Genomic DNA, 21,452 nt, shown 5'->3' on the forward strand with positions numbered 1-21,452 from the left:
GAGTGGCCATCACAGGGAAGCTGCAGCACAGAGCCCAGCAGAGCCCCAAGGCTGCTCCTTCATTCTCTAGCTTCCCTTTCTCTCCTCTTCTACCTGGAAACTCCTCAGGGGGCTGAAGTCCATGACCTCGGAGAGGCAGCCCTGTGAACAGAGCTTTCAGAACATCTGGAAAGTTCCGTAATCTGTGTCATCCCCATTATGCTATAAGGAATTTCAGAGCCACTGATAGGAGAGGAAGAAACTGAGAGCTCTTTGTTCCTTTTTTAAATATTTTTATAGGTCCAGTTAGAATGGAGAACATGAGTGACGTGGATTGCTCATCTCAGAAGGTAAGTATGAATTTTAAGGTGTATTTCTTTTTTCATACCTGTAGTATTTTCAACATGTAGGGAAATTGGAAGTGGGTGGGAAGGGGATGTTTCAGTCATAAACCAATTGCCATGTTAGATCTCCTTGACCAGGCATATATGTTAATCAAATAATGTCCTTGAATTATGCTTTGTTCTGAATTAGGCTTTTGGACATCTTCAAGTTTTGCTGAGAATATTTCAGGAATAGACACCTTTCTTTCCCTTCCTTTTCAAGGCCATTAGACCATATGTTCCATCCAGCAGTTCCCAGCACTGGAGGTACATATATAAGAATATACTGGGGAGTATCTTGAAAATGTAGAGACTTGGCCTCACTCCCAAAGATTCTAATCTCAAAGGTCTGGAGTGGAGCCCTGCAGTCTGTATTTTTAGCTAAGACTCTAGTGACTCTGCTGTTGCAGGTCCTTAAGTGAGCATTTGGAAACTGCTTCCGTGAAGGACTTGCAAACATCACATGTAGTCAGAAATAAGCACCTGAAAGTAACAGTTCTACCCAATCTAGGTGCCAGAATCTTGGTGGAGAAGCCAAGATCCACTACGTTGCCATACATTGAAGTGTATGGCGCATTTTACACTGCAGAGGAGCATTTTAAACCAAAACTTTGTAAAATTAAAGTGGATTTGTTGATAATTACTGAGCCCACCCCCTGAAATGGAAATGCTCTGCAATTTACCAGAGAGAACACTTACGCATTAGTATTTTTAACAAACCGTTTTGGGTAGCCAGGTAGTTCTTACAAAAATCTCCATCTCTTTCACCTTGAAGGTGCCACAGAGGATTCTTAACCAGGTGTGTTCAAGAAAACTCTCTTTGTTTTATGAATTGATTTCTAGATCTGCTAATCTTGTATGTGTCCCATGTGTCCCTGTCCCATGAACTGAGCTGTTTTCTGCTATCATGGTTTAATGGCTCTGTGTGTATAAGTCTTAGTCTGTGCCTATGAACTAGCTTAAAGTTTAATTTGTTCTTCAGCGGTTCTGCTTCTCTCCATTGTGCTCTGCAAAATGCTCAATGTTAGTTTGCTTTCTTTTTTTAATATAAATTTATTTATTTTATTTTATTTATTTATTTTTGGCTGCATTGGGTCTCCGTTGCTGCGTGCGGGCTTTGTCTAATTGCAGTGAGCGGGGACTACTCTTCGTTTAGGTGCGTGTGGTTCTCGTTGTGGTGGCTTCTCTTGTTGCGGAGCATGGGCTCTAGGCATACGGCCTTCAGTAGTTGTGGCTTGCAGGCTCTAGAGCGCAGGCTCAGTAGTTGCAGCACACGGGCTGAGTTGCTCTGCAGCATGTGGGATCTTCCCGGACCAGGGCTCGAACCCATGTCCCCTGCATTGGCAGGCGGGTTCTTAACCACTGTGCCACCAGGAAAGTGCCTAGTTTGCTTTCTTGCAAAATGTTGTTTTCTTTCTTTATTATCCCAAGAATGGCTTTTCTCTTTATATGATGACTCAGCTGCCTCTGTGTCTATCTCTTGGATGACCATCTCTCAGTATGGAGGGACTTACATATGATTCAGTCTGGCTCAAACCCAAAAAGGAATCTATGGGCTCAAGAAATTGAGAAGTCCAAGTTGGATCCTGGGGTCCAGTTGATGTCATTGGGAGTCTGTCTTTGTCCTTCTGGTGCTTTGCTTTCTTTTATGTTGGCTTTAATCTAAGGAAGACTTTTTTCACATAAGGCAAAGATGGCTGTTGAGAGTACCTCTTTCTCAATGGCACTATCAAAAGTGTCAGGAATGATTGTGATGAGCCCAGCTTGGGTTACACACCTATCCCTGAACCAATCACAGTGTCTAGGAGGAGAGCGTATTCTGACTGACCAGACCTGTATCACATGCTCTACCCTGGACACAGGCTGGAAACTATACAGCATGGACAGAAATTGGAGTAGAGCTAGTTATGTCCACTAGGGCTCTATTCTGCCTGTTTTGCTGGGAAGAGTAACTTCCCAGTATATGTCAGGGCTGAAATCAGGTTTACCCCAACCATAAGCAGAAGCATGAATGCTAAGCCACCTCCAGAATAATGTTAATATTCTCCTCAACTGCAAAAGAGTCTCCTCAACTGTAACTTACTCAAGATGTCTGAAATTTGTGGTTTTTGCTTGTTGTTCTTTTAATGAATAGTTTTATTTGAAACAGATTTAAAAGCTAGGCCAAGGGAAAGATTTCCACTGACCACAAAACCTTCTCGCTTGCAAAGACAAAATGCAGACAGCCCTAACTTATCAATCAGTATATGTCAGTATATGTCCCAGTCACATCTGGGATCCTGAAGGAAACCATGAATGACTTCATTTCCCTGAAAATACTGCTGCCAAAATCTGCCTTGGATGGTATAGTACCCATTTTGGATGGCCAGGTTCCTTTCAAGTTGATGCTGAGTTTTTTCATTTTGTTCGCCTCATCAGTGCAGATCTGATATTAATTTCGCTAGTGAAAGAGAAGGCTCTTGGAGATGATTCATCGATTCTTAGATCCTTGAAATTGAGGTCAAGAGCAGAGAGACAGGCACAGTGCTAAGCTGAAACAACAGGGTCATCTTGTTTAAGGTGGAGCCTGAGCATCCCCATGTTTAATAAAGTTCTGTTAGTGGGTCTGAAATTTTTGAAAACCACTGAATTAGGCCATTAAATCAGTGAACCTATTATGCTTTTAAAACTCCCAGGCTCAGTATGCGTTTTGTTTTAAGAGTTTGCATGTTTTTGTTTAATTTTAACATCAACACATTCCCAAAGTAATTTGCTGTGTAAGTGATACTTGCCATTTCCAGTGTGTTGGGATGCTGAGTGATGTGTATTTAAAAGCACCTCTGGGGACTTCCCTGGCGGTCCAGTGGTTAAGACTTTGCCTTCCGATGCAGGGGGTGCGGGTTCAATCCCTGGTCAGGGAGCTAAGATCCCACGTGGCTCATGGCCAAAAAACCAAAACATAAAACGGAAGCAATATTGTAACAAATTCAATAAAGAGTTTAAAAATGGTCCACATCAAAAAAAAAATCTTTAAAGAAATAAAAGCACCTCTGTGTGGTTAGTATGTGTTACCTATCCTCTGTGAGCCTTGGTTTCAGCTAGAACATGGGTATAAAAAATCTCCTAAGTGCCTGGTGCATAACGTTTAGAATGATGGCAGATGTCATTGTTGTTAATGTTATTATTTTATGAGGTTGAGTCATCAGTGAGGGATTGGTTGGGGCATGGGATGGCTAATATCTGATTCATATACCCCCTATGTCTCTACCTTCAGTTACCCTGCATGACTTAATTTGCTGACCCAGATAAATCAAATCTGTCCAATAATGTCTCATCTTACACAGTCATTGCCTCAGGTGAAAAATCACAAAGAGCCAAAATTATACTTGCAGATCCATTAAACCACCTTTAAAGTGCTGTGTAGCAACACCTCTCAGTAAGTCCAGCCCAGAAGTTTTCCTCCATCACAGCCCCAGATGAAGTAGTTGTCTTGCTTATAGTGGCTGGGTGTAGGACAGAAACACACACAGCATTGCTCAACACTGAAATCACCTTCAACTCTGAGGTGAAAAGGCACCGGGAACTGAGAGTGGCAGTGGGAGCCACGGGTTCACCTCTGTCTGAGGCTCACTCTCTGAATGGCATGGTGGACCTACATGCCCACACTCTTTAAATGATACTTTTTCTTTCCACAGGAAGCACAGAGTTACTTATGCCACTGCATAAGCAAATTTCTATTTGGAATTTTGCCAATGTGAAATGCAAGAGTCAATTTTTTAAAGTCAACCCCTTTAATTACAACCCAGGGTAGGGCACCTGGAGGTGCCCTCAGATTTGGGCTCTTCCCAGGGGAAAAAAAAAAATCTGAATTTGCTCACTGAAGTGTAGCCAAGGAGGAGATGCTAGAGGAGAGACATTAACAATTAAGAAATGAAACCTACACAGTGGATAGGGGTGAGAAGGGTGCTGTATGGCAGAACTTTGTGCCTAAAACCTTTCCTGAGGACCTTTTTACTCCTTATCAACCTCAGAAGCTTGGAAATCTTTCCTAATTCCTGAAGAGTGGCTTTGTGTCTGTTTCCCACAGATCCACAAAAATGACTCGATATATCACATGAGCCACTCCCAGATGCGGCCAGAGTTGCCGCCTCTGCCTGCTTCTTCTAACGAGGAACCATCTGAACTCTATCAGGTATGTTCACCTGGCTGCTACTCTTCTGCTGGTACTAGTGTGGGGGCAAACAGTCAGACTTGACAAGTGGCATTAGAGGCCTTGGTCATTTTTGCCACTGGAAGAGGCTACAGCACCATGGGAGAAAGCTATGCAGTAACACAAAGGTGAGTTAGAATCTGGCCTTCTCACCTACCTGCTGCATTATTTAAACTCTCTGAACTTTTCCATATTCAGCTGTAAAATGAGAACAGTTATTTCTACCTTATAGCCACGTCCATAGCCATAAAGACAGTAGATGTAAATTATCTGATCACAAATTTACTGAATATTGAAAGCAAGCTGTCATCCTTGTCATCAGAAATCATGCTCACAATGGTCAGAGAAGTACAGTTGGTGTCCATTCCGAAAGTATTTGCACTCAGTGTGCAGGAGGTAGAGCCCCCGTGTAAGGCATGTGGGATGCCATGAGTCTCAGTGTGAGTGGAGCCTGGCCCTAAGGAGCCCAGGCCCCCCGAGTGATGTCCCTCATCATGTGTCACTGTGCATTTCTTCCCTTGTAGACAGTCATGTCGCACAGCCTTTACCCACCCTTGATGCAACGCACATCATGGACCCTGGCTGCACCCTTCAAAGAGCAGCACCACCACAATGGACCCAGCAACTCCATTGCCAACAACTACTCCTTGATGGCCCAGGACCTGAAGCTGAAGGACCTGCTGAAGGTCTACCAGCCCGTCACCATCAGCGTCCCCAGGGAGAAGATTGTTCAGGGGCTGCCATTAGGTATTTCTGGCTGTGTGCCATACCCACTCAGAATAGGGCTTTGGAGTGAGATTTCTAATCCTGGGTTTTAGTCCTGGCTCCACCTTTTGCTGCACCTAACTTTGGGTAACCTCATGGAGCCTCAGTCTCCTCATCTCTGAAATGGGAATGACTGTAATGGCTAGCATGACATTTACCATACACCAAGCACTGCTCCATGTGCTTCTTGTTGATTGCTGCATAACAAGTTACCCCCAAACTTAATAGTTTAAAACAACTACCATTTGTTGTCTTACAGTTTCTGTCAGGAATCTGGGCATGGCTTAACTGGCTCAGAATCTCTCACAAGTGTACAATCAAGGTGTCAGCCAGGGCCACAGTCATTGAAAGGCAACTAGGGAAGGGTCCTCTTCCAATCTCACTCACATCCCCCACTGCCTGTTGGCCATAAACATCAGTTTCTTACCATATGGGCCTATCCATAGTATAGTTCACAATATGACTTCTGGCTTCCCTTAGAGGGAATGAGGGAGAGAGCAAGAGAGAGAAGAGAGCCAGCAAGATAGAAGCCACTGTCTTTTTGGAACTTAAATTTGGAAGTGACATCCTATCACTTTTGCCATTTTCTCTTTGTTAGAAGTGAGTTGGTAGGTCCCGCCCACACTTAAGAGGATTACACAAGGGCATGATTCCAAGAAGTGAGGATCCTTGGGGACCATCTTGGAAGCTGCTTACCACAGTACTTTATATGTATTAATTTGTTTAGTCCCACTGGGTACACCTATATCTGCTTAAGGATATCCTTTAGTAGTTCTTGTTAGAGGTGTGTTGGAGACTTTCAATCTGCCTGCTGTCTCAAACTCATTATCATGTTTTTCTTTATCCTCTCTGCTGTGTCTCGGTGAATTCCTCAAATATATCTTCCAGCTCACTAATTTGCTCTTCAACTATGTTCAGTCTTGAGTTTAACGTGTCTAATGAATGGGTTTTGTTTTAATGACAGTATCTTTTTGTTTTCAGATTTCCTAATTGGTTCTATTTATGAGGACCACACTTGCCAATTTATTATTCTATTCTCATGGACATAGCCCTTCCAATATCAATCACTTGGAGGATCTTAAACATTTATTTTAGAGAATTATTAGTATTGCTGTATCATTTCCATTTTATAAATATGTCCCTCAATTTTTGAGTTTATTTGCTATCTTTCTTAGTATTGGTTTTTCTCATGTGTTATGGGATTTTAGTTTGCAGACTTATATTGAGAGTTTTTCCCTTTCTTGCTACATGCATTCCCCATTGGTTGAGGTATAATACACATACAGTAAAATGCACAGATCTTAAGTGTTCAGTTCAATGAGTTTTGACAATTGTTTACACCATATAGCCACCACCCAAATAAGATATAGGGTATTTCCATCACTAGAGAAAGTTCCCTTGTGCTCCTTTCCCATCAGTTCCTTCCTCTACCCAACACCATCCCACCCCAGGGTAACCACTTTCTGATTTCTGTCACCATAGGTTAGTTTTGGTTGCTCTCACATATAAATGTACTCAAACAGTGTATTCTTTTGACATACCTTTTAAAATCTTGCCTTTTTCCCTTATGCCTTCATCTGGCATCTTGGACCCCAAATTAGTACCAGATCTTATATTGGTGGCTTAGGACTCCCGTCCTAAGGTGATGTTTGGGGATTGTAGATCTGGTCCCTGAGGCGATGTTAGGCTTGGCCTAGATATTACCAGCCTTTCTTTGCTTTCTGTGGCCACCATGTGAATTGAGGATAACAAGTGCTTTATCTGCATGACAGTGTTGCTGTCTTTTCGGGTGTCTTGGGTAGGGCAGCCCTGGCTTCATGCTGTGAGCCTACCTGCAGTCCCCACAATCATGGTATGTTTTGGGTTCTGTTATTCCCCCCAGGTATCAAACACCTAACTACTTCTGCCTGCTTCTGGAGGCAGAAGCCAAGTTTAAGACTTTTAGTTCACAATGTGTTTATTTTTAGTCCACACAGAAGAGCATCTTTTCGAACAATGCACTGTCTTTTTAATTTTAAAGAATATTTTTTCTATTATTGTTATATTTGGAGTAGGTTGAGGAAATTAAAGTATGAACTCAAAATACATCTTAACCAAGAGTCTTCACTCCTCTGATTCCCTCAAAATGTCAAATTCATATTAGTATGTCTTTAACATGTCTCTATGACATGTTAGTTTCCTTAGGCTAGAATCTTAAGCAAGTATCCAGTTAAAGTATAATAGTAGAGTTTTATATTACTTGTTGAATTTATTTATCACAAATGATATTTATTGCAATACCTTCTGTTTATTACAAATGACATCAGTTTTTCTGTTTGCAATAATTATATTTATTGCAAATGATACTGGTTTTTCTACTTGTGATAATCATAATATTTCCTTTAAAATAAATATATTAGATTTAAAAGTCTGAATCTATTTAAAGAAAAAATATTAAGCAGTAATACACCTGATGTTTAGAAAATAGAGCATATAGGATTGGGGAGTGAATTGAGCAATTATTAATACTTGTCCAATGTATGGGATAACAGAAGGTATGCTCATCCCCATTTCACAGTTGGGGAAGCTGAGGCTTGGAGTGATGGTCACTTCTTCAGGGTCACACAGGTAATTAGTGGTACAGGGCCCACATCACCTGCGTCATCCCACCACACCAAGTCCACCCTGCTTAGTGTTCTCCTGCACTACCCTGAGACTGGCATCCCTGTGGACAGAGGACCGCCCAAGGCCACTGCTCATCACTGATGTCTTTCTTCTCTACTGTTCTAGCAAATAAAAGCTCATCAGAGCCTAACAAGAAGAAAATGAAGTTCTCCCCCAAAGACAAAGAGGATCTCACTGGGTAAGGTGTCCCTATGGGCACAGGGGATTGCAGGACACTGGGCTGAACCGAAGAAGGCTGTGGTCTCTTGAAAGCCATGCTCTGCTTCTTGACTTTAAAGCGTTCCTGGATACCTAGTTACTCATGTTTTTTTTCCCCAACAGTCCTCTTAATCCAATTTTTTGAGGCTCTAAATAAAAATAAATTAGCCAACTAAGCAAAACCAACGCTAACAAACCTATGAGGTGTTCCATGGAACCAAGGACTGAGCTTGTGTCTACTTTTCAGGACGAGGTTGGCCCGCAGCACCTCAACCTCCTTACCTATGAGGACGGAGGTGGTGACATCTTTGACTCTCCCAGGAAGCAGACCAATGAGTCCAGAAGAACAGATTGATGTGATGTTACAGCAGGAGATGGAAATAGAAAGTCAAGAAACCAAACCAACTGAATCAGACTTGGAGGTACATTCTTATTGCCTCCTTTCTCTCAATTTGCTAAGTATTACTCTTGGCATCTCAGTGATTCTAAACTGGAGAAAAACAGCAGAGTCACCTAGGGAATGTTTTAAAAATACTGAAGTCCAGACCCCATGACAGACTACTGAATGAAGGTGTGCGTGCCTGAATTCTCTGCTCTAGTAAGTCTTAGGAATCAGTGCCTTTGGGTCCTCATAGAATGTAGGTTGCGGAATGGTGACCCATAGGCTGGGGTTGGCAGATTTTGAAAAACAAAAATAAAACAAAAACAAGACACCAGTTAAATTTGAATTTCAGATAAACAATGAATAATTTTTTAGTATAAGTATATCCTAGTGCATCCTGTATTTTATCCGGCAACCCTACCATAAGATGAATTTGGCCTATAGATGTGTTTTGAAAATAAAGGAAATCTCACATAAGCTAGATTTCTTACCTCTCTTGAAAAAATTAAAATATTTGAAGCAGAACAGTAGCCACTTCCTTTAGATGAGAAATACATTCTCTGGTTTGTCAGTCTCCACAATTCCTTATTATTTTCTTATGTACAGCCAACTTTCAGTTATTAACGTTACCTGCCTGGTCCCAGGTAGACTTTTGAGCTTCCAACCCCTGTCTTAAAAGAACAAATAGCTTGCGAATTTATAGTGTATAGTAAAATGATTAATAATAAAAACCCATAGCAACTGAACATGTGCTATTAGCAAAATTCCATGCTAAACCCTCTAGGTGCTTGACCCCATTCAAGACCTAGGGACTATGGTTATTCCTATTGTCCAGTTGTGGAAATTGGGGTGGGAACTGATTAAGTAACTTGCTCAAGGTTATACAGTCAGTAAGAGGCAAAACTAGAACTTAGGCCAGGTCTGGCTGATACTGACACCTCTGTGCTCTTAGGAGCTACACAGCATGTCTCAAACTTGCCTGAAAATAAGAATCACCTGGGGTGCTTGCTAACAAGTCCCAAATGCCCTAGCAGGGGGCCTATGAATCTGCATTTAACAGGAGCCTCTCTCCTCACCCCACGCAGTTCTTATAATGAGGGAGGTTTGGAATTTGTCCTGTATGAAGGTTGAAGAGATGTAAGCTCAGCCTCTTCTGACCACAGACAATTGGCACTGAAGGTCAAATCTGATTTCAAACCCTTTCCTATACTTTGTGCTTCTCATCCATCTGAAATTATTCATTTCCAGAGCCACTCAGCCATCTAGCAGCTTAGAGGCAAGCCCTAAGTAAACCAAACTTCCTAACGTCGCCAGGTCCCACTGGGCATTTTTGTTCAGTTCCTGTGTTTGTGTGGCTTTTCTAAACTCAAAAGTCCCATGGTTGGATTAGAAGAGCTAACTCCCAAGTCTCACTCAGGCTTGGGGGTTTTTCCCCATGGACAGCTACAAGCCACAGGATCAAGTGCTTTCTTTGTATAGGAGCATTGTTGTTGAGGAGGGTGAATTATCTGAGTCCACTTGAGGAGCTTGTCATTCCTCTTCTTAAAGCTCACCAGATAATGCCACCTCCATCCCTGGCCTCAGTCCTCCTTCCACTGTTCCTATCTGCGTGGCGTTGGACAAGTCCTTCCTTATACCACGCTGAGATCTCTCTGGCTTTGTTTGACTCCTCCAGAGTCATGGGGAATACTCGCCAATGATGTATTGCAATGAGTGTGAAGTCACAGGCCCAGGAGCGAGTGACGGATGGAGATAGGTGCTGTATGAACAGGGTCCCTTGGTGGCTGACAGGTGTGGGCAAGTGGGCGCAGTTAGCCAATTGATGTTGATCATTTTCTTGTTGGTGGTTTGTTTACGGAAGAGATACTATTACTATTTGACCAATGGAGTCCAGAAAGACATGATTGCCCCCCAGGAGGATGAAGTGATGGTTCGGATTTCAAAGCTGATTTCTAACACACTGCTGACAAGTCCCTTCCTGGAACCCCTGATGACTGTCCTTGTGGAGGAGAAGGAAAATGACTATTACAGTAGCCTCAAGAAAAGCATTGGTAAGGCTGGGCATAAATGGGACAGGGGTTCCTATGTGGAGGGCACCTTCTTTCCTCTCTCTGTCAGTCCTTCACCCTGGTTACTCTGAAAATGCCAAAAACACTGTTTAACTTTTCATCCAAATGCTCCCCGCCACCATCACTCATGTCCACACCAGTACTTACCACACTTTAATGTGCATCTATGTAACCTAAAGATCTTGTTAAAGTGCAGATTCTGATTCAGTAGAGTTTGGGAGAGGCCCAAGATTCTGCACTTCTAACAAGCTCCCAGGTGATGCAGGTGCTACTCAGGTGCTACTTACTGTAAGTAGCAGCACTAAGAAGTAGGGGCCTACTCACATTTAAAATCTAGTTCAAGACCTGCCTCTTCCCTCAAGTATTTTGATCTCTGCAACCCTCAGTGATGACTCCATCCTCTGCATTCATAGCACTTCTTGTTTCTACTTTCAGCTCATCCCACTTTGGAACTTCCCCCGTGCCACTGTTTCTCTACGGTTATTTAACACTGGCATTGTCTTTCTTGTGGGTCTCAGCTCTCTTATTAGACATTAGCTGATGTATCATCAGTCCTCCCTCCCCTTCATATTTAGCCCCATGTCTCGTGCACACAGTAGGTCATTGGGAAATGTTGGATGATGGTGAATAATGTGAGAAACACATCAAAGGGGAGGGGTGATCATATTAGTTCCCCAACTTCCCATTTTATCTGGAACACAGCTATACTTCCCAAGTTGTTATTTTTAATTTCTTAATTAACCTTCTAGTGGTGTCAGTGTCATGGCGCCTTGTCTGCTATAGGCTAGAACCAAACTTATAAGGATAAACATGTAAAGCCCTTCAAATGTCAGCCTCAACCTACTTCTCCAGTCTTACCACCTTGCACTCTACCACTTGTACCTGCTATTTCTGCCACAGAATGACTCGCAGCACCTTGAGTATATTATACAAAAGTCATGGAACTGCACTTCTTATCCTTCAGACAAAATCCTACTCATTCTTTATGACCCAGCTTAAATGGTACTTCCTCTGTGAGGCTTTTGCCAGTCCTTAGCACGTGAAATGTTTGGCCTCTAAATTTCCGTTCATGGATGGATGTCATCCATTGTGTTTATTTTTTATGTAACTATTTTGGTGTGAGAAATCAGTTAATGAGTAATGAGGTATCAGCAAATACTAATTCACTGATATGCATAATGCTAGATATCCTAAGAGGACTCAACTCCAGATTCGAAGTACTCCAGACTGTAAAGTTATATTCCTCTTTCCCTGAAATATCTCACATACCAACAGAGTGGAACCTACCCAATTTAGTTATACCCAGGAGATTACCACTGACCTTGTAAATGAGGGAGCATTTCCAAGTGTAAATGGACAGAGGCACATTTACCTTTAAAGTGTTGACGCTAAGCGCACAGAGTGTTCAAGGTCCCTGCTTCATAACAAGTGTTTGCCCTGTTGGTTATAGTTGATTACATCCTCATGGATCCAATGGAGAGGAAAAGACTCTTCATCGAGAGCATCCCCCGAGCATTTCCTCAAAGAGTGATCCGGGCCCCTGTGCCCTGGCACAGTGTCTACAGGAATGCCAAGAAGTGGAACGAGGACCATCTGCACACAGTGAACGCCATGATGCTCAGCCTGAAACAGCTGTGGTTTACCGAGTAAGAAGTGCTTCCCGTCCCTTTTCTTCCCTTTCTTTATTGCTTCCACACATAAGAGATCATCTTATGTGGGAGTAGCCTTGCCCTTGAAGTAAAATGACAAACATCCCAGACCCAAAGTGCAGTATGAACAGCAAGTGACAGCTCTCCATGCAGGGCTAAGTGGCCCTCCTTTGTGCCTTCACAGCACCCAGTGCCTGTCTGTAGGCACTGGAGCATACTGGTTAAGAGCACTCACATGGAGCCGGCCTACTCAGGTCCGCCTCTAGCTGTGCTGCTTCATAAGTAACATCCTTATCTCTAAATTTGGGATAATAAGACTTCCTACTTCATAGTGTTGGTAGGAGGGATAAATAATTTAACACATGCAAAGTACTTAGAATAGTGCCTGATGTAAGTATCCAGTAGGTGTTAATTAGACCTCCATTATGAAATGTATCACACTGAATGATAATTATATGTTTATGACTTTGACTCTCTCTAGCCTATGAAATGTATGGGGGCTTGAGTCTTTTAGTTTTTTTCCTTTCCAAATTCTTTTTTAAAATTTATTTTATTGAAGTATAGTTGATCTACAATGTTGTGTTAATTTCTACTGTTGGCAAAGGAATTCGGTCACACATGTATATATTCTTTTTCATATTCTTTTCCATTGTGGTTTATTACAGGTTTATCTAACATAGTTCCCTGTGCTATATAGTAGGACCCTGTTGTTCATCCATTCTATATATAATAGTTTGCAGCCACTAACCCCAAACTCCCACTCTGTCCCTCTCCCCCTCTCCCTCCCCCTTGGCAACCACAAGTCTGTCCTCTATGTCTGTGAGTCTGTTTCTGTTTCATAGATAAGTTCATTTGTGTCATATTTTAGATTCCACATATAAGTGATATCATATGATATTTGTCTTTCTCTGTCTGACTTACTTCACTTAGTATGATAATCTCTAGTTCCATCCATGTTGCTGTAAAAGGCATTATTTCATTCTTTTTTATGGCTGAGTAATATTCCATTGTGTGTGTGTGTGTGTGTGTGTGTGTGTGTGTGTGTGTGTGTGTGTACCACATCTTCTTTATCCATTCATCTGTCAGTGGACATTTAGCTTGTTTCCATATCTTGGCTATTGTAAATAGTGCTGCTGTGAACATAGGGGTGCAGATACCTTTTCAAATTATAGTTTTGTCTGGATACATGCCTAGGAGTGGGATTGCTAGATCATATGGCAACTCTATATGTATATTTTTAGTTTTTTGAGGTTATTCCTTTATGTAACTCAGGGCCAGCACAGGGTTGGCAAACAGTAGTCTCAGTTATATTCATCAGTGACTAAATTTGCCACAGGTAGTGGTAGAAGTCCAGAGGAGGCAGGAGCCACTTTTTTTCTCTTTCATTTTTCTAAATTGTTATTCACATACTTTAAAATTCACCCTTTTGAAGTGTACAATACAGTAATTTTGAGTATACTCACAGATTTGGGCAACTTTCCTGAAACTATTGGGAATATTTTCATTATCCCTGAAAGAAACCCTGTACCCATTAGCAGTCACCCTCTCTTCTCCCTTCCACTCAGCCCCTGGCAATATTAATCTGCTTTCTGTCTCCATGGATTGGCCTACTTTGGATATTTCATATAAGTGGAATCATACAATACGTGGCCTTTCATGTCTGGCTGCTTTCGCTTAGCATCATGTTTTCAAGATTCATCCATATTGAAGCATGTATCAGTACTTCATTCCTTTCTGTGGCTGAATAATATTCCATTTTATGGCTATACCACATTTTTTTTATCCATTCATCAATTGCACTGGGAAGAAAGACTGATTTTTTTTATGAACCCCTCAAGAAGGGGTGTGAATCCTGGTAGGAGAATGAGGCCACCAGAGTTCACCAAAGGCAGGCTAATGAAATGATGAGCTGCCACCATCTGGGTTTTTTATTAGAAAAATTAGAGGCCGGTATGTTTATGTAATTTTGATTGGGTGAACTTAATCAGTACCTCAGATATTTTGTTTGGGGAGGATCTATAGCTGTGAATGTGTTTAGTCTTTGGAGAGCCTTGTTACTTGGATAACTTACTTGTTTTTTCACATTCTTAGTTTTACCTATTTTTAAAAAGGAATTGCAGGTGGGGTCAACCTAGGACAGAGCCCACCAATGATAAGAAATAAACACATTCCCTCTTTGAACTGAATTCAGTTTTCTAAGGCATTGGAGGTGCTAGTAAGGACATTGGGGGAAAAAAGTAATTTTTTAATGAGGCAGAAGTATATAATAATAATTTATAGAAGAGTAATAATTTATAGAGTGGGCTCTGAAACCAGACAGCCTAGGTTCTGGTTCTTGCTCTGTCCCTGATGAACTGTGTGATTTGGGGAAGTTAATCTTTCTGGACCCCTGTTTCTTTATATGCAAAATGAGAATTATAACAATACTTCCCTCATGGGATTGTTGGGTGAAGTGCTTAGAACAGTGCTTGGCATACAGTAGTTGTTCAATAAATGAAGATACTGCTTTAACTACAAGCATGTTTAAGGCCTCAAAAAATAAATTAACCTAGAAATTAACAAGAAAGTCAGTCACAGGGCTGGTAAAATTGCCAGAAGTTCAGTACCAAGAGGATGTACACGTGAATCTAATTTGATCATATAGTGAAGATGACAAATTATTGAACATATAGCTTCTACTATAAGAAGGATTCTTATCACTTGCTTTTCATGGTTCCCTGAAGAAGATTATATAGGCAACAAAGGCACAAAAGTGAACCAAAATCATGTAGGTTTTTGTCAGCTGAACCAAAAAATCATCAAGGAGAAAGATTTGTTAAGGAAATGCTACAGAAAAATATTCTTATATGACCTGCAGCATTTAGCTTTAAACATTTAAAGAGGTCACCTAGTGATCAGTGAAGGGTGAGGGGTTTAGGGGCCAGAATGAGGGTCGTGATCTGAAGAAAGAGTAGATTTTTCTGGCCAGTGTGGGAAGTTTTTTAGGATTGAACTAAAGATGAGTAACATAGTTATCAGGTTGTGACCAGGGCCATGCTGGAGTTGGATATCAAAGTGTGTGGAGAGTGAGGTCCTCAAATTCTGCTCTCCCCTAGCAGTGCTTTGTGACTGGCCAGACAAGATGAAGACTAAGTTCACCACCTCCACCAAAAAGGAATAGAAATGTAGACTGCAGGATTTTAGAAGGATGAGGGAAAGTGCCTAATGGGTCATTACAGTGGATGATGAAAATGAGAAGCGAGAACTGAGGCAAGCTAAGAAAGTCAGCAAAGATCTAGTTTGGGCACTGATGATTTAAAAGGCTGATTAATAAATGAATGAATAGGTGTCAGGAAGAGAAATGGTGGCCCTGTAAGCTAAAAAAGGCCTTGCGGAGTGTGGTAAAGGGCAGAACCTCCATTAATCTGAGAGAAATAGAAGGTAAGATTATCATCAGAGAGGGCAGGAAGAGATTCATGTCTTCATTTAACAAATATTTATTGAGTACCCGTACTATGTAAGGTGCTGTGCCAGGGATGCTGTGGGTGTCTCGGTGAGCCTGTCAGCTGTCGGGGGCAGGTCTATAGGGTTTTCTGGGCTCAGACCAAAGTGGACCTCCAAGTTGTTTTGAGTAGCTCACCCAGGGGCCACATTGAGGATTGAGTGGAACCCACTTGATCGTGAAGGTGGTGCTTTGCTTGCCCTGTCCTCTGTGTCTTCACTGTTGGAAAGAGCTTTGATTTGTCCATTTGATATCCCAGTTCCCAGCCAGCCAAATTCCAGGTCAGTGTCAAAATCCCACTCCCCAGATGGATTACCCGGAGCAGGACACATAGGAAGGCTCAGTAATACCTGCTGAGTTTATCTACTCCTTGCAAGAGTTCTTGTGAACTATCCACTCCCTCCTCAGACTCCCAGATTTTTCAGATATAATTCATTTTAATCTGTTTATATCTCCTCTCACTGAAAAATGAAAATATATTTCCTTTGAACCCATCGTACAAAGTTTGTTATAAAGCATCTGCTTAGCTTAGGAAGTTTTTCCCTCTCTTTCTGCAGATTTAAAGACCTCAGGTTTGTTCGAACAGCAGAATTACTGGCGGGAAAATTACCTCTGCTGCCTCACGAATATCAGGATGTCATCCAGAAACACTGCATGGAAGCACGCCAAATTCTTCTCAACAAGTCAGTATCTGGCCGCAGAATGGGGCTGTATCACAGTATCATAAAGATCAAAAACTCTGTGAAGTGACAACGTATCCAACCTGGGGGGTGCACAGATTTTGCTGACTTCTCACTGACATCTTCCTCTGTTCTCTTCCTCCCATGTTCCCATCCCCGACAGCCTCTGTGCCTCCTCATGTACACTGATCTTTGACCCTCACTCCTGGTCTTCCTCTGCCTTTTTGAAACTCTCTCATTACCATTCCTCGTTGAGAGGACCACTTCCGTTCCCTCCCTCTGAAATCCTGTAGGCCTTGCTGGGTTATAGGACAGTGCATTTAAATGACTTGTGTTCAGGTGGCCCAGATAAATACCTGCAAGTTTCCAAGGATGGGAGTTTTTAGTCACTTAATTCTTTTTTCCTTTGCAAATGCATGCAGGACTGTGTCCAGAGCCAGAGAAATTCCCTTATGTGAGATGATGGTGATAATACCTACCAACGGGTTTTTATTATCAGAGAAAATGTTTATACAATAGCTGGCATGTAGTAGCTATTAAATATAATGATTACATCTACAACTATGACTATTACCAGTACTTCTCTGACTGTTAGAATAGTACTTTTCTAGCAGTCAGAAAAGAGAAGTGATAGGGTGCAAATGCCCGTGGTTCCCACTGGAAATTAGAAATTGGGGGAAGTAGGATGAAAGGAACAATGAGGCATCCATTTCTTCTTTCGGTTTTCTAATTTCTGCTCTCAACTTCTGAGCAGCCACTGCCACACTGGAGTTTCTCCTCCCAAGTTCCCTCCTTTTCTCCTCTTTCTCTTTCTCCCTATAAAGTCTCAATCAGAAAACAGACATCCGCCAGGGAGAGAAGTTGGAGAGAACATTCCAGTTCCTTATACCCCTTTACCCCAATCTCTGAATATAATGAAGAAACTATAGACACTTTCGTCTTTCAGCAGGACTGTTCATTTGGGCACTGCTAATGGGAGAATAGCCTCTCAATCCAAATCTTATTACTGTCTTCCCCAGAAAGGGATGTTGGCAGGTGAAGTGGCCAGGGATATGAAAGTACCAATTTGCAAAGCTGCGTAATGGCAAAGGAGCCATCTGCCTTGTTGTGGGGAGTGGGGAGTGGCTGAGAGGACTTCTTGGAGCTTGGAAGAGATTCTTAGTTAGACGCCCTGCTTTCTTTACAGATGGATCCCCACCTGTGCCCAGCTTTTTGTCTCCCAGAAGGAGCAGTGGATCCTTTTTGCTCCCAAGAGTGACTATGGCTCCTCTCGTCGCATTGAGGAATATTTTGCTTCTGTTGCATCCTTCATGTCACTCCAGCTCAGGGAGTTGGTCATTAAGTCTCTGAAGGACCTCGTTTCCTTTTTCTTGATACACAAGGTATGTAGGGGACCAGCAGTAGACCCTTTGGAGTGGAATCAACTGAGATAGACTCAGGATCCAGTCATGTAAGGTCCTCAGCTGTAAGCCAAGCCAAAAAGTAAGATCTTGATTTGAACACATATCAGGTGATTATTAGCTTATAAAAATGATTTATTTAAACACACAGCAACCTTTCCTGAGATAATTACTTCCTACTATATTGGTAAAAATCTATAGAACTAGAGAAATTTAAAAAATTTAAAGAAAGGTTGAATAAAATGGAACGCATACCTCCTACAGTAGAGGGAGTGGTCACTTTTTCATCCTCTCTATTAAAAGAAGGTGTTGAAAACGGTTTGTTATCAATTTTTGGCTTGATATTTTTGGCTTGATATTTGTTGTGTGTGTTCATTGCAGATATTGGCTTTTGTTTTTCAGTCTTTGAAAGGGTACCTCTAAAAACAAAAGGCTTTATTGACCTAATAACTTCTTTCATGAAACTACTTCAGTGAAGTCTAGATAAAAACTAAAACACTAAGTCCTGGTTTTCAAAGCATCCCTTAAATTTAGATAACCTGGGAGATCAAGGAATATTCTTTTGGATTTTATATTATGTGCCATTTTATCTTAAAAAGAGCTATAAAATTTTAAATTGCCTGTTAGAAAAGGTTAAGTTCTAAGCATTTTTACAAATAGAGTAAAAATGAACAATTGCCCTTTTGCTCAAAAGAATGTAGAACCAATGCTGTTGAATTTAGACTGCACTGTTAGCACTCTACAGTGGACTAATCTATACATGTCATTGTAATCACCTACTGGCTAAGCAGAAGAAACTCAGATGTGGGAACAAGTCTCACTCTAAAATTCCACACAAAGGGAAAACTAATGTCTTCATATATCTTAAAGAAAGAAATATTATGGGTATTTGGTACATAGTAGGCATTCAGCTAATGCTTATCAATAATCCTTAAACCAATCTAGATATCTCTAGAATCAATTACTTGGACAAGTACTTTACAGCTGCCCCATGCCAATTTCATTAGGCACTGTAGTTTATGAAAGGTATTTTGTGTTACTAACCTGTGTTGGGAATTAGAAATATCTCCACACCAATATTTCTACTGCAGGAAGGTTGACAATTTTAGTGTCTAAAATATGCTATATGCTAATTAGCAACTTCATGTGAGGTATACAGATAAAGTATTTATACTTGTGGATTCAGTCAACAAATTTTTATTGAGCACCTACGATGTACTAAATGATATTTTTGATATTTTGGAGGACGTAGATGAATCAGAGACAGATCCTGCCCTTAAGTTTAGTGTAGAGAAGATGTGCATGTAAATCTCACGAGAGAAAGATAAAATACCATAAGGAAGTGGAAATATGGAAGTTCAGAAGTGGAAGATTATTTCTTGCTGGGGAACAGGGAGGCTTCCCAGGGGAGGGGATTTTGAGCTGAATTTTAAAGGATGGGGAGGATTTGGAAATACTGACAAAGGAATTTCCAAGCAAAGTAAACATACTGAATCAAAGCTTCGAAGAAGGGGGAGAGGGTGAACTCAGGTGGGCTAAGCCATACTTTGCCCTTATTTTAAATATGAACAGTGCATGGTACCTTTCATTTCCTTTTCTGGTGCCCATGTAGTACTATAAATGGGTAAGATTCACTCCCTTGATTCTAGAAGGTTCCATTTTGTAATAATTTCCGTATCTTATGTCTCCTGAAGGATGGGAATGATTTTGAGGAGCCCTACCAAGAGATGGAGTTCTTTATACCTCAGCTGATCATGATCAAGCTTGAAGTCAATGAGCCCATTATTGCCTTTAATCCATCTTTTGATGACTGCTGGGAATTAATACACAACTCTTTCTTGGAAATTATTAAGAACTCTAGGGGGATTCCCAAGGTATAGTATTCACTTAATTATTCATTTGTATTTTTATTCACATATTGAATAAAATAGAGTTAAAATGGCTGCTTGTACAAGGTAGGGTTTTATTGATACTTTGGGAGGTACATCCTGAGTACACCCACTTGACTCCCAGAAAGAGGATTTGGGCCTTCAAGAAATGTCCACACATCCCATTAACAAGGACACTAAGAGTTACTTTGTGAGAAAGTAGAGCTCCCCACATGATGCCAACCTCAAAAGGGCAGATGTGTCCCAAGCCATATCCATCCTGGGTTAATAATTCATGATGGATCAACTGCCGTGTACTTTGCCAAGAATTTTCATAAGACTGTGTCTAATTTAGTTCTTGAATTTCCGTGTGTTTGTTTGTTTAACTCACTGTAGGCTTCTAGGGGAGAGATTAAAGCTTCCCTTCCTGGCCCAAGCCCTTTTCCAAGTTTCCTTTCCAGGGTGACATCACTTATCAGATTACAGACAGTTATTAGCAGACTTTTAGAACTGGGCAGGATCACCCACATGAGTGTGACTCTTTGGCATTCCATCTTCTGCCCCCTCTGGGTGGTTGGTGTGGCAAGAGGGCCGGTGTCCAGCCCCACATAGGGAAGGGACTTGCGGGGTGTTTCTCCCCTCCCCATCCCTCCCCCTCCCTCCCTCCCCATGCATTATGTATGATGCTTGGATGCTCTTAAGCACTCTTCTCTTTGCAGTCCTGTGCTTAGAGGGTTCTAAGAGCTCATGATTAGAGTCAGACTTTGTAGGGAAGCATGTGAAGCCACATGTTCCAGTTGATTTCACCAGAGAACTCTAAATTGGGGGTTTTGAACCAAACCAAGTCAGGCTAACAGGAAAACTGGATGTTCAGAGGGGGAAGAAACATGGGCAGCTCTCCTACAAGCAGTATCCCTAGGAAGGAAGTGAAAGAGAAGACCCTGTAATTTGGAAGGATAAGTGTGGGGCTTGGAGACAGTTAAAGTACATACCACTCAAGTTCCCCTTCACTGCTGTTGATCAGCAATGTTTGCAAGCAGCTGGGCTGGGAGAGCCCAGGGCTTATGTGGCTGCTGCTGCTAACAGCCTGGCAGGGGCTGGTAGTAGATTTAGTGGGTTGTAATGCCAAGAAGACATAGTCATAGGTCATAGTTTGTGCCAGGTTTGAAAGCTAGGCCCAAGTAAATGCTGATGATTCTACTAGACTATGAGAAAAAGCAGCCCCGGATCTGAATTCTCCATCTCGAGATGCCCATAGCACAGTCTGCCCCCCTGAACCCCTCACACTGTATTACCTCTGATCTGGGTAGTGACATTTTAAAAGAACAGTCCCTCAGGTTGAATATCTAAGAAGAACAGCAACAGATAGACAGTACTCCATCCCCTATCAGTCCTGTCTTATTTATGGTTAAAGATGAATTTTAAAAGTTGGAAAAAACGTCAGCATGAGATGTTTGAAAGTAGTACTCAAGTTGCAAAAGGAAAGCATATTTGTGAGAAAGTTACTAAAGGAAACCAAAGTAAATATTAGAAAATATTTGCCTTAGCAAAAAACTGAGAAAAACATGGATCTGTAATACTGACTGAAATGAAAAGAGGTGAATGAGAGACATAAATAAAAGGAAGCTGGATGAGATAAGGATTTTATAAAATTGAAAGTGCAATAAGCAGAATTTAAAACAGCATTAGCAGGGGATGCATTACTTTCATAATCATTATATAGATATATAAAACACATTAAATAT

General features: G+C 41.5%; 1 protein-coding gene across 4 annotated transcripts in view; it reads left to right on the forward strand.

Annotated features, from left to right (window-relative positions):
* The window catches only part of DNAH3 (dynein axonemal heavy chain 3), a 194,028-nt gene that overhangs the window by 5,336 nt on the left and 167,240 nt on the right, over positions 1-21,452 (forward strand). For 3 of the 4 annotated variants that reach the window (XM_082670865.1, XM_082670867.1, XM_082670868.1), the window contains exons 3-13: positions 280-329; positions 1,138-1,161; positions 4,429-4,533; positions 5,076-5,298; positions 8,086-8,158; positions 8,426-8,600; positions 10,422-10,611; positions 12,080-12,275; positions 16,317-16,442; positions 17,626-17,821; positions 19,534-19,713. In XM_082670865.1, the coding sequence (XP_082526991.1) occupies positions 291-329; positions 1,138-1,161; positions 4,429-4,533; positions 5,076-5,298; positions 8,086-8,158; positions 8,426-8,600; positions 10,422-10,611; positions 12,080-12,275; positions 16,317-16,442; positions 17,626-17,821; positions 19,534-19,713 (1,527 nt within the window). In that variant the 5' untranslated portion in view covers positions 280-290. The remainder of the gene's footprint in view (positions 1-279; positions 330-1,137; positions 1,162-4,428; positions 4,534-5,075; positions 5,299-8,085; positions 8,159-8,425; positions 8,601-10,421; positions 10,612-12,079; positions 12,276-16,316; positions 16,443-17,625; positions 17,822-19,533; positions 19,714-21,452) is intronic. The other variant, XM_082670866.1, reaches the window with a different exon arrangement.

This window comes from Grampus griseus (assembly GCF_964374135.1).
Source record: "Grampus griseus genome assembly, chromosome: 14".
NCBI lineage: Eukaryota > Metazoa > Chordata > Mammalia > Artiodactyla > Delphinidae > Grampus > Grampus griseus.